General features: G+C 35.8%; 1 protein-coding gene across 1 annotated transcript; it reads left to right on the top strand.

Moving 5' to 3' along the window:
* The first annotated feature begins 652 nt into the window (after window positions 1-652).
* On the top strand, window positions 653-10,792 carry LOC149181436 (phosphoenolpyruvate carboxykinase (ATP)-like). The gene is made up of 12 exons (XM_089416615.1): window positions 653-1,545; window positions 2,243-2,430; window positions 4,527-4,677; window positions 7,499-7,583; window positions 7,939-8,039; window positions 8,286-8,584; window positions 8,698-8,871; window positions 9,014-9,079; window positions 9,394-9,572; window positions 9,658-9,827; window positions 9,953-10,121; window positions 10,292-10,792. The coding sequence occupies exons 1-12, from the start codon at window positions 1,364-1,366 to the stop codon at window positions 10,430-10,432; spliced, it is 1,905 nt and encodes a 634-aa protein (XP_089272741.1). The 5' UTR covers window positions 653-1,363; the 3' UTR covers window positions 10,433-10,792.
* Window positions 10,793-12,456: the final 1,664 nt, after the last annotated feature.

The following is a 12,456-nucleotide window of genomic DNA, read 5'->3' on the forward strand; positions in this document are numbered from 1 at the left end:
TATATAATAAAAGATTTTCATACACCAATTTAATGTTTAGGTCCACAATGACATTATTATTATTATCATAAACAAAAGTTCCATTACATCTTATAGTTGCCCACTAAATTGGAAACAAAAAAAATATAAAAAAAATCAAAATTTAAAAACAATTAAACTTTTTAAAAACAACCTAAGGAAAAAGAAAAATAATATATTAAATAACTAAAGTGTTGCATTACAACTTATAATTGCATGTTAAAATAGAGTGGCTGAATTGGAAATAAAGGAAAAAATATTGAGAAGGTCGAAATTTAAAAACAATACAATTTTTTTCAAATAACTTAATACTTTGTAAAAAAAAATAATATATTAAATAACTAAACACATTTACATTAAATTAAAAATTATAATTATAATTATATATAATATATATATATTAAATGTAATAATTATTAAAATAATAAAAATGATAAAATTTAATTTATGAACAGAAAATTTATATAATTCTGATATTAACACCGGCCTCAACATGCGTCCATGGAAAGCCTTATTTTCAACCCCATAACAAAAAAATAAATTTCAACCTCATAACAAAGTAAATGCGCTTTTTTTTCTCTCATCACAACGGGGTGTTATATGGTGTTATATCGAACCGATGGGGTGTTATATCGTATTATATCGAGCCGATGTCAAGGCGCATTTACTTTGTTATGGGGTTGGAAATAGGGCTTTCCTGCTTCCATCTTCTGTTTTACGCAATGATGTCATGAGCAGGATCTCATTTGCAACTGATATCATGCCACTAGGGTTCGTAGATCAAAGGTAGAGATTAATGCCAGTGGAAGCGGATATGGCATACTTGTTGTCTGTTGCACCCTGAAACGATGGAAAATCATTCATTATTTTATATCCATATGGCCCGGACCACCACCAATAGTTCCTAATTCAGCATTTTTTGCCGTATAGCCCATAGATTCGGCGGCAGTAACGTCCAAGGGGCCATTTGTTTTGAAAAAATACCGCACTCAAAATACCAGTTATCAAATTCAAATAGCCCTGGTACCGCATTGCAAATTCGAACCAACTATAGCGAAACGATGGACGTAATACCGCAGACCAAAACGATGATCGCGCGAACCTTCTTGACTTCCGATTTCTTCTCAGTATTTAGGATAAAGGCCTGTACTACTATAAATTCCTTTTGTCTTTGTGTCCTGTGCATGCAATTTCTGCAACCTACTTTCTATGGGTTTTCTTGTGTAGTGGACTCGTTCTGTTTTTGCGATCAAATCCAGACCAGAAAAAGGCCTATCTTTGTTGTGCCCAAATTGAATTTTAGAAATTCCTAGTACAGAGTTGCGGTTGGTTTTCGGTTTCTGTAATGGCGGAAATGATGGGCATGACCAATGGTTTTGCGCTGAACAAATCTCCCGACATCTGCCATGATGATTCTGCTACTCCTCTGTCGGCTAAGTCAATTGATGAACTTTTCCTTTTGCAGAGGAAGTACTTCAAGTCCTCTCTACGCGTTGCTAGCGAAAACCATAAATTAATCTCCATAAGGTGTGTGGTTTTCTCTCATTCCCATTGAATTTGGATCATACAGTTCTTGTGTTTGCTTTTATAACAATCCAACACATTTTATTCTATAGCCGTGGATAATTACAATGGTCACAGATATCCATACACAAAGCTCAATGGGGAATACTATCGTAGATATGAACATGCATTCACAAGTTTCAGGACTTAAGGTAACTCCAGGTTTATTAGGTATCCCCATGTTTATGAGGCATCCACATTTTTACAGTGGCTCAGGAGTTCCACATCAGTCCCCCTCTTGCGAGTTTTAGATGATCACAATTTAGCCACTTACAAGATTTATGCCACTCTACAAATCACCTTCTCTAAAAGTATCCAACAAAATCACTTTAGTGGTGAGTGAACAGTATGCTGTCACCAGAAAGGAAAGCCAACAGTAATAGCCCATAAGTTCATCTTTGCATTTGTGTTTCTGAAGAGATGAACCCTCATTGAACATACATTATCACAGATCTGCATATGGATATACATTTATAACTTCACACCTAATTACGTGATATGTTTGTGTGGATCTCTCAAACTATCTCTGGTAAGAACATAAATGCTTAATAAGCAAACATATGTTCTTTGATGGTTATCCCCCTTTTGAATTGCAGTCCAACATTAAACCCTATCATCCATATAAAACACACTGATCGATATTACTTCATTTGTTTTGCAGTTCGACATTAGCCCCCTTTTCAGGGAGAAATGGGCCTAAGCTAGTAACCAAGGACCTCCGAAAGGGAGTTCAAAGGCTCAAAGCCATTGCTATTGATCACGCTGCGAAGCACGTTGAAGTTCCGTCTACTCTTCCAGACGATGTTGACCTCAAAAGTACTGCTGTTCTATATAATCTCTCTGCAGCAGGTTTGTTGCTCTGCTTATATGCTTAATTCAAAATTAATTGACTGCTGATAGTCCTTTTCGTAGGCCACCTGTAACAGATATGATCGGATCGATACAAACCACATGACGAGAGGTGGATATTTGAGATCAATGATCCTTTGGTTGAAAGTATCAGCTATGCATATTAGGAGAAGTTGAAGCCCAAGAATACAGAGTGCAAATGCACACAATTCTTAGGAAGAAAAATTCTTTATTAGCTTGCTAAAGGATCCATACTAATTTGATATATTTACAATAAATAATGATGAATCATAAATCACTCGGAATGGCTGACAAGGATAAAGGCAATCCAACTTGCTTAATTTATGAATTGTTATAATTATTTGTAAACTTGCCAGTTATCTTAAATTTTTCTTGGAAAAGCCGTCTTTTAAATGAGTAGAGGATGCATGACGCTGTCTTAGTTTATGCATTTGTTTTAGAGATGGTGTTTTAATGTAGAATAGGAAGACGTTAGAAACGTCACTTTAACAATGAGGACTTGCAACCTAAAGCCAGTTTCTGGATTGACAATTTGGTTTGAGTAATGTCTCATAAACCACTGGGAAGTAATGGCAATGTGTTCCATGGGTACATGTCTGTGGGTTTGGGGATCACATCTCTTGCTTTGCCCATGTTGCTCAGACTTGATTACTTTATTGGAAATGTGCCATGTCATCTCTTGTTCACTTCCAGTACTTGGGAATGCCTCTTGCAGAAATGGAATGCTCCTGATGATTGGTGGTACTCTGGAAATCCCCCTACTAGGAGCATTCTCATAAAACATGTAAAATAAAAGTAACAGAAAATGTAATCTTTTTCTCTTTGAAGATAGGCGAAGGGCCCACCACCCTTACTTTCCCTGTTCTTCTCTACCTAACCCATCTAAATCTTATATTTTGTTGTTTCACGCATTCAAAATGCTAGTTTGAGTAAATTAAAGAGGTTGAAGTGGGGTTTTTATGAAAAACAACCTTTCAACAGTAGAAAAGTGTGCAAAACAAGGGTTTTCTACCATATCCCAAGTTTATTTCATATCCAGTAAGCATTCTATTTGTGAACACTTGGAGAAGCATCAATCTAAGTTTTCATTATTCTTTTGGCTGAAAAAGTTAAAACACCATTTAGATTTAACTAGGGATAAGCTATTTTCACATTCCCGCTGGTGTTTGTTATTTCTCATGGCACATAGATGCAAAACACCAAACAGAGGCTGATTGAGCATGACTAGAGGTTTGAGCCTTGTTCCATTTTCTTGTCTTTGTTATTTTTTTGTCTAACTGTTAAGTATTTAAACGATGATGGATGTAATTATATGAGATATTGGATTCCATTTTGGTTTGGACTTGATGTTTTATGTTGAGAAATGCAATGATTTGCAAATTTTGCAAATGCCAATTAGATCATAGATGTTGTTATTTTATAAATCTCTAATTAATTATCTATAAAAGGAATGTCTTTTATTTCTTTTTAATTTGAAATTTGTTAAATCTTTTAGAATTTTAATATTTGAGATAAGGTCCAATGTTTCTAAGACCCCACCACCCTAAAAAACATTCCATGAAATTAAAGAGATCTCTCAACTCCTTGAGATCTGTCCCCACATCTCCACATCCTTGTGTTGCCAAAACTTGGTGGAATATTGAATAGAAGTCCAAAGGTAATATTAATGATCGAGCAAGATGATAACTCCATAGGAGCTTTCTTGATATATCAAAACTTGCGTACAAGCTTTACTCCGTTTGTGCTTAGAGTCCCCATCTTTATTTGGACTTGGTTGGAGACGCATGGAACAAAATTGGCTTTTATTTTTGGTTTCATTGAAGATCATAGAAATTTATATGTTCTTTTTGTCAAATTCATAGTTACTGTTTAGGAGTTTAATGTATTTGCTGATATTCGTTTGTGCTTAGAGTCCCCATCTTTATATGGACTTGGTTGGAGCCGCATGAAACAAAACTGGCTTTTATTTTTGGTTTCATTGAAGATCATAGAAATTTATATGTTCTTTTTGTTAAATTCATAGTTACTGTTTAGGAGTTTAATGTATTTGCTCATATTTTTTGGTTTTTTTCCAGAGCTATATGAATTTGCTCTCCATGAAGAAGGATCTTTCGTGACATCAACTGGGGCCTTAGCAACTCTTTCTGGTGCAAGGACTGGAAGATCTCCTAAAGACAAACGTGTTGTTAACGATGAATTAACTGCAAATGAGCTTTGGTGGGAAGCGTAAGGATATAAATTTTCCCTTTTCATTTCCGTTAGAATGCATTTTGATTCTCAAACTCTTGAGAAAGGGCCGACACATTCAACACAAAGACTTTTGTCAAAATCAGATTGAGTCAAAACTGGAGTTTTAATTACCTTCTTTAGCAACTGAATTCTTCGTCGCAACTGCCTTTGTCCAAACAAGTACCTTTCTCTGCGTTCATTCAATCAACAGTGCATATATGCCACTAAATTTTTAATGATCTAGTTTTCATGGCACCTCTATATTGCTTTGCAGTGTGGGTTTGTGAAGTATTGTTTTCACCTTGTTGATATCCATGATCAAAGACTTTGAAAGATAGGGTAAATGCAAGGAACACTAACTCGTTTTTACATAAGTCACTTTTCTAAATTCATTAATAATCCTCAAAAGCGATCTAACTCGTCTTTGCAAAATTCACTATTTTCTGAATTCATTACTAATCCTCAAAAACCATCTTCAAATGTCGTACATGTTCCTCCACAGGCATAAACATACCAATATACTCCCTAAGAACCTGTTCATCATCCTCAGAGATGTCCCAAGAGCATTTCAGTGTCCAAATGGCATCACAAGCCATTCATACTATCCCGTGTCTGGTTTTAAATCCGGCCTTCCATTCATTGCTGTCCTTGATTCTAATTTGATGACACCCACTCTGGATCAATTCTTGGTGCCAATTTGGCAGCAAACAGAGAGTCCAACATATCATACATTAGAGGTTCAGGTAATGGATAACACTATTTAATTGGCCTTTTATTTAATGCTCTACAATCGATACATACTACCTCCCTTATTAGGTGCTAACAAGGCTCAGGTCTGCAAACCCTTCTAACCATTTGTTCACTTCTGCTTGCACATGTTGTTTGTTAACCGTTTTCTCCTCTTTTGGAAAAGGGAGCACACTTCTTCATCCTTCATGGTCCATCGAAATTCCTTCTAGCTGAAGAGCATGATTAATAACAGAAAATCCATCGTGTCAAATTGCCATGTTCTGCTAAGTAACAAACAGTATTAAAATAGACAAAGAAAGATTGATCACCAGAAAGTTACGGCATTTCTGTAGCCATGAATTTTTATATGGATTTGAACTGGAAAGTAGTCCAGGTTCGATTTTGGGACCATTTGGATATTTTTGCTCACCAAGTTATTTGAATCCCATTGTCTATAATGGCTTTACACAATGTCTCCAACATTTACTAATGGTTTAGATGCATTTTTTTTTCCTTCAATTCATTTGTAACTTTAAGTTCTCGCTTGTTTCATTTCAACTCCTGCCGCTGGTGGTTCTTCCTCTTGTGGAACCAAATTCTTGTTATTGTTTCTCACATTTTACTGACAATTGGTGGCTTTATGTCCATCACAAATATATAAAATTAAGGGCCTCCTATAGTCTCCAAAACTCTGTCCTCTTATCATTGTGCCTTTGATTTTCTTGTCAAGATTCTCCATTAATATGATCTTTTCTTGTTTCATTTTGATCTTTTCCTCTGGCCGATCTAGACATGTCTCTTTTATCTCTAAAATTTATGCTAGTCCCTCTCCTATTCGTCATTTTTCCTTTGCTTCTATTACGTTTTCCTTCTGCTTTCAATGCATGCTAAAAGGCCCCGTCTATAGAATGTAGTTTAACATCTGCCATCTCATCTTGGATCCGAAAATATAACTCGTATCTGGTTTTGGTGGGTCCTTTGTGCATATAGGTACTCATTTGTAGTTTGAAAAAATGCTTTATAGACTTGTGCACTAACTAGTCCTTTCCTCTAAATTTTGTGATTGCCTAAACAAGGCCTAATGATAGTCCAAGGGTAGGGATTTGGCTTTCATCCTCTTCATAAAATTTTCCCATATTCTAATTTTCTTGTCACCGTGACTCACCTGATTGTTATGCAAGTGATCCCAACATAAAGCTTTGGGTTTCAACTTTCATAATTCACTCTATTGGAACGTCTTTTGCTATGTTCTCCATGCCAAAATTCAAATTGATTGCTTAAGCTCTAGAACCAAATCTATCAATGCATCTGGGTTCAAATTTCCCTGAAACTCTTAGATGGCAAACTTCATTGGGGCTTCATGTTTTGATATAGTTCCTATGAGCCTCTCCATTGGGTCAAGTGCTCAAGTCTGATTAATGCCAACATTGACTTCTTCGTCTTCAGAATCATCATTCCTTAATCTCTTCTGAATGGCACCTTCTATAAGACTCTTCATCCATAATACATATAACTTCTGGCACTATCAATCTGTCTTCTTGCTTTCCTTCCAACCAAAACGAAAGCCTCGCTTAGCCATATTTGTCTCTTTGATGCCAAACTGATGCATCATTAGCTGAGAATATGCTCCTATTTCCCATAACAAACTCGATACCTCTTTCATCTGCAATAAACTGCAACAGATAACTAATTTTTTCTGCAGAGCCAATTATATATAGAGCCAAACTTCCAATGAAAACCAACGGAACAATGTAGAAGCAGCTGAACTTTCTGATATTTTATTAGATCTTAAGAACTTTGCTAGTTTAATAGGAGCATATATAAAAGAGGAAGAAACTCTCCCTGGAAAGAAACGACTGCGCCTAATACTAATATGGGAGATCAGAAAACATTACATAAACAGAGGCATTAGATTGAAGGTTAATGACAAAGAAAATCTGTCCATATGGAATGTGTATTGGATCAGCAGTATTTGGTCTTGCCATGTACCGTTAATACAGGAATGAATGAAAGTAAAGATTCTCTGAGAATTGAATTTTCATTGTTTTTTGTTTCAATCATTGACCCTCTACATTTCTCTTTTTAACAGAGGCTCACCAAACATTGAAATGGATGAGCACACATTCCTTGTCAACCGAGAAAGGGCAGTGGATTTCTTGACATCACTAGATAAGGTATGCTGACAGTTCATGTTTATTCAACAAAATCTGTGTTACATCTCCTGACTGGCAGGAGAGGTTGCTACTAGCACTAGGGCCTATCTTTTGCACCAACATGATGAATTAAAAAAGATTGAAATCCTAAGCATGTTGTGACTAGTGCATCCTGATGATCGTTTGACCATGCCTGGCTCATCAGGGTGCTAAAATCATTTATACAAGTAAAATGATTCATTGCATCTGCCTAATTGCATGAGTATATGTGGGGAGAGCATCTAGGTTCATTTTATATAGCTTTCAAGAATTCAGTATAATTTCACCAACTTCGAAAGATAAACTGTGATCATATTAACATTTTCCTTATATGCAGGTTTTTGTGAATGATCAATTCTTGAACTGGGATTCAGACCATCGGCTCAAAGTGCGCATCATTTCAGCACGAGCATATCATTCCCTCTTCATGCATAACATGTAAGTCAGCTACATATTTCAGTAGTGTGGGTTCATTCTCTAGTATGAGTTTTTTCTTTTTCATTTTATCAGTCTATTGTTTTCCACTTGGATGTTTTGATGGTGGCATCAATTTTTTTTTATTTTTTTATAATGTTTCAAGTGCTTCAAGTTCATATATATTACAGGTGGTGTCATTACCTTCAAAGAAGGCATTACCTCTAAAGGAAGTTCTTGTGTAGTAACATTTTCTTTGGTTTTTGATAGGTGCATACGTCCTACTCCTGAAGAGCTAGAGAACTTTGGGACTCCAGACTTCACCATTTATAATGCAGGGCAATTTCCATGCAATCGATTCACTCATTATATGAATTCTACCACCACCGTTGATTTAAATCTTACCAGAAAAGAAATGGTAATTCTTGGAACCCAATATGCTGGGGAAATGAAGAAGGGCTTATTCAGTCTGATGCATTACCTAATGCCCAAGAAAGGAATTTTATCTCTTCATTCTGGCTGCAATATGGGAAATGAAGGAGATGTGAATCTATTCTTTGGACTATCAGGTATTGCAGGTTTCAAATTCTGGCAGCTATTCGAAGTTATTTTTATGGATCCCTGTTTTATTTATTTTTATGTTTTGGTGGAGTGGGTAATGACAAAGCTTGGCTATGTGAAGGAACTGGAAAGACCACACTATCAACAGACCCAAACCGATATTTGATTGGAGATGACGAACATTGCTGGAGTGACAATGGCATCTCAAATATTGAAGGAGGGTGCTATGCAAAGTGTATTGACCTTTCAAAGGAGAAAGAGCCTGACATCTGGAATGCAATCAAATTTGGAACCAGTGGGTACACCATTCTTTGTTTGCTAATTTAAGCCTGGTGATATTACTTGTATTTCAGGATTCAAGTGCCATTGAGTTCATGCATAGCTCTTTAGATTGTATTTATCTATGAAAATAAGTGTTTTGTTTGATTTTGTGGCAGTATTGGAGAATGTTGTATTTGATATGCATACAAGGGAGGTGGATTACTCAGACAAATCCATCACTGGTATCATTTTTGCAACTTGAGATTCTTCATTAATGTGGTCATAAATGCAACTAAAATGACAATCAATCATTAACCATTTTGACTTTCTCATCAGTTCAAAGTTCAAACTTCACATGAAAAGATTATTCAACCAATAAAAACAGGCTTGTGATGTTCTCTTCAATTGGTGCTATAATCTAATATAGTCTAAATATTTTTGGTGCAAATTTCAGAATTGCCAAATTATTATGGTTCTAGAACTATTAAAGATAATATTTATGTTTTTGGATGTTTTGTTACGGTAATCTTCCCTTTGACGTTTCTTTAAATTGCAGAGAATACAAGGGCATCATATCCCATAGAGTACATTCAAAATGCAAAGATTCCATGTGTTGGGCCTCACCCTAAGAATGTCATTCTACTAGCATGTGATGCGTTTGGTGTTCTACCGCCAGTTAGCAAGCTGACATTGACCCAAACCATGTATCACTTCATCAGTGGTTACACTGCCTTGGTAAGATTGACTGGGTTTATACGTATGATTCCCTTTTCAGTCTTCTTGAGATCGCTTGTGTTTATGAACTTTTTCATAATTTCAGGTAGCAGGCACTGAAGAAGGAGTCAAGGAGCCACGAGCAACATTCTCCGCCTGTTTTGGAGCTGCATTTCTCATGCTGCATCCAGCCAAATATGCAGAAATGCTGGCAGAGAAGATGCAAAAGCATGGTACAACAGCATGGCTGGTTAACACTGGTTGGTCTGGTGGGAGGTACTGTGATACATTTAAGCTAATCTTATAGGGAAAATATTGTTTGTAACTAATTGGTTTGATTGGGACTTATTTTATTACAATATATGGTGGGTCATTCCTAATTTTGACAAATTATGATGCAGCTATGGTGTAGGACAGAGAATCAAGCTTGCTTATACGCGCAGAATCGTAGATGCTATAAACAATGGCAGTTTGTTGAATGCAAACTATACAGAAACGCCTGTTTTTGGCCTGCATGTTCCAGATGTTGTTGAGGGCATTCCGTCAGAGATACTGCACCCTGAGAACACGGTATGTTGTGATGTTGGTTTTTGAAGTACGGCTCCACATTCTCCATTGTTTTATTTTCTTCGATCGTCATTCAGATGTTAGTATGGTCATAAAATCTATAATTTCCTTTTATTGGGTCCCATAGTTTTAAAATATGTAAACACGCTGAGGATTTGTACTCTTTTTTGCAGTGGTCTGACAAGAAGGCTTATCAGGAAACCCTGCAAAAGTTGGCAGGTCTCTTTAGGAGCAATTTTAAGAAATTCACAGGTTATAAAATTGGCAACAGTAGTAGGCTTACTGAAGAGATTCTTGCAGCAGGACCACAATAAGCTTTATACTGTCGTACTAATTGTCTGAAAGAGCATAGTTTGCTGTGGACAATGTTAAAAACAAGTGCCGTTAGAGCAGGATAAAGCATTACTTTTTAAATTCTTTGTGGTAACTTGGAAAGTAATATTTTGTTTATGGTAACTAGCAAAATAGTGTTTTATCACGGGCATATGATCAATGTTAGATTTTTTTTATCTGGAGGAAGGGAATCCCTTGAAATCTTGTTAAAATAAATTGATGTAACTCCGTTTCATGATGGAACTATTTGTTCCAAAATATGTATATGGAAAGTTGAAATGGCTGTAAGCTTGGACACATGTGGAATAGTAAAGTATGACGTTTATTAGAATTTTTTAACATTTTGGTTTTTTTTGGAGGAAGGGAATTCCTTGAAATCTTTTTAAATTGATGTAACTCTGTTTCATGATGGAACTGTTTGTTCCAAAATATGTATATGTAAAGTTGAAATGGCTGTAAGCTTGGACACGTGGAATGAGTAAAGTATGCTAATTGAGTTGTAACAGTGTTGCGGGGGAGCGCCCCCACCCCCTCGCTCCCGATCCACGCTCCGGGCGGGAGCGACTCGGGAGCGGGTCGGGAGCGCGCTCCCGAAAAGGGAGCGATTTTGGGAGCGCGCTCCCTAAAAAAATTTCGCTCCTTGCTTTTTCGGGAGCGTTTTGCCTTTTTTGCATTTTTTTTTTGTAGTAATGTTCGAAATGCAATTTTTTTTGAAAGAAACAAATAGTTTTTGAGTGGGACAACTTAATGATCAAGTCTAGGCCCTAGTATTGATATGCTATTCATGGTAATGTTAAATTCTTAAAGTAAAAGTGACATTTTCTTTAATTTTCATTTTCATCCTTTTACTTAAATTTTTAACATTACCATGAAATGACTCAGGATGTTTGAGAGTGGTTTCGTCCTCATTGGATTTCATATGGAGAAAGTAGAATTTTAGATTTCATTCAAAATCCAGCAGACTTATCAGTTTTTCAGGATTTCAGGATTGGGGGATTGCAATGTTTCCATTGAATTTTGTCATGTATTAGGGTATGGAACTCATATTTAATCAAGAGTACCAATCCCTCTATGTACCTTGATGTTAGTGACATTGGTTGTCGAACTCCTCTATCATGACCCTTCTAAAAATGTACGCATCACTCAAACAAAATCTTGACTTGACATGCTATGCTTTTTCTATCTTATGTTAATGCTTAGAGGGTGATATTAATGACAAAGATCCCTATACAGATACAAAGGTAATGACAAAGATACCTCTGGATATTAATGCTTGGAGGGTGATATTAATGACAAAGATCCTGATTTTGCAACAAGACTAAAAAATTAGACATTTCTCGTGGTGGCAAGAGGCCCAAGCATAAGAAATAGATAATAGATTTACTTCTCTTTTCTAGTTTCTAGTAGCTTTTATAACTATTGACTCTTTCATATTTATTATGATATTTTTTTAAACAATATATGACAATTTAAGTTTGAAGTTGGCAATTATAACTCATTAGTAATGAATTATGAATATGATGCTTCATGAAAGTTGAAAGTTGTTTCATTTCATTTCATTTTATAACATTTCATTTCATGTTAGATATTATTTGTTGTAATGGTTACACTTAGCTTACAAGTACAACTTTGGTGATCAATGATGATAAATGTTATATATTGAATTTTGAAAGCTTGAAACTTTAAGATTGATGAATCATGAGACTCAATATGTTGTATGTTACTATGTTACTAACTTGCGGACGTGGTTGATGAAGATTATAACTTCTAGATGATTGTTGTTATATGGTTCAATCTATGCTTTTTTATGTTTTTTATATCTAATTCATCATTCTACATGTTTTTGTTGACATATATGTATCAAAAATTAAAAAATATAAAATATATATATATTTTTAAAAAATCGCTCCGGGATTCGCTCCCAAACCGGGAGCTTCTGAAAATGGTCGCTCCCGCTCTCGCTTCCGCTCCCGCTCCCCGCTTCCGCTCCCGCTCCCAAGTAACA

The sequence above is a fragment of the Pinus tabuliformis genome, chromosome 3_2 (genome assembly GCF_031772625.1).
Source record: "Pinus tabuliformis cultivar Carrire ecotype Pingquan chromosome 3_2, CPIR1, whole genome shotgun sequence".
NCBI lineage: Eukaryota > Viridiplantae > Streptophyta > Pinopsida > Pinales > Pinaceae > Pinus > Pinus tabuliformis.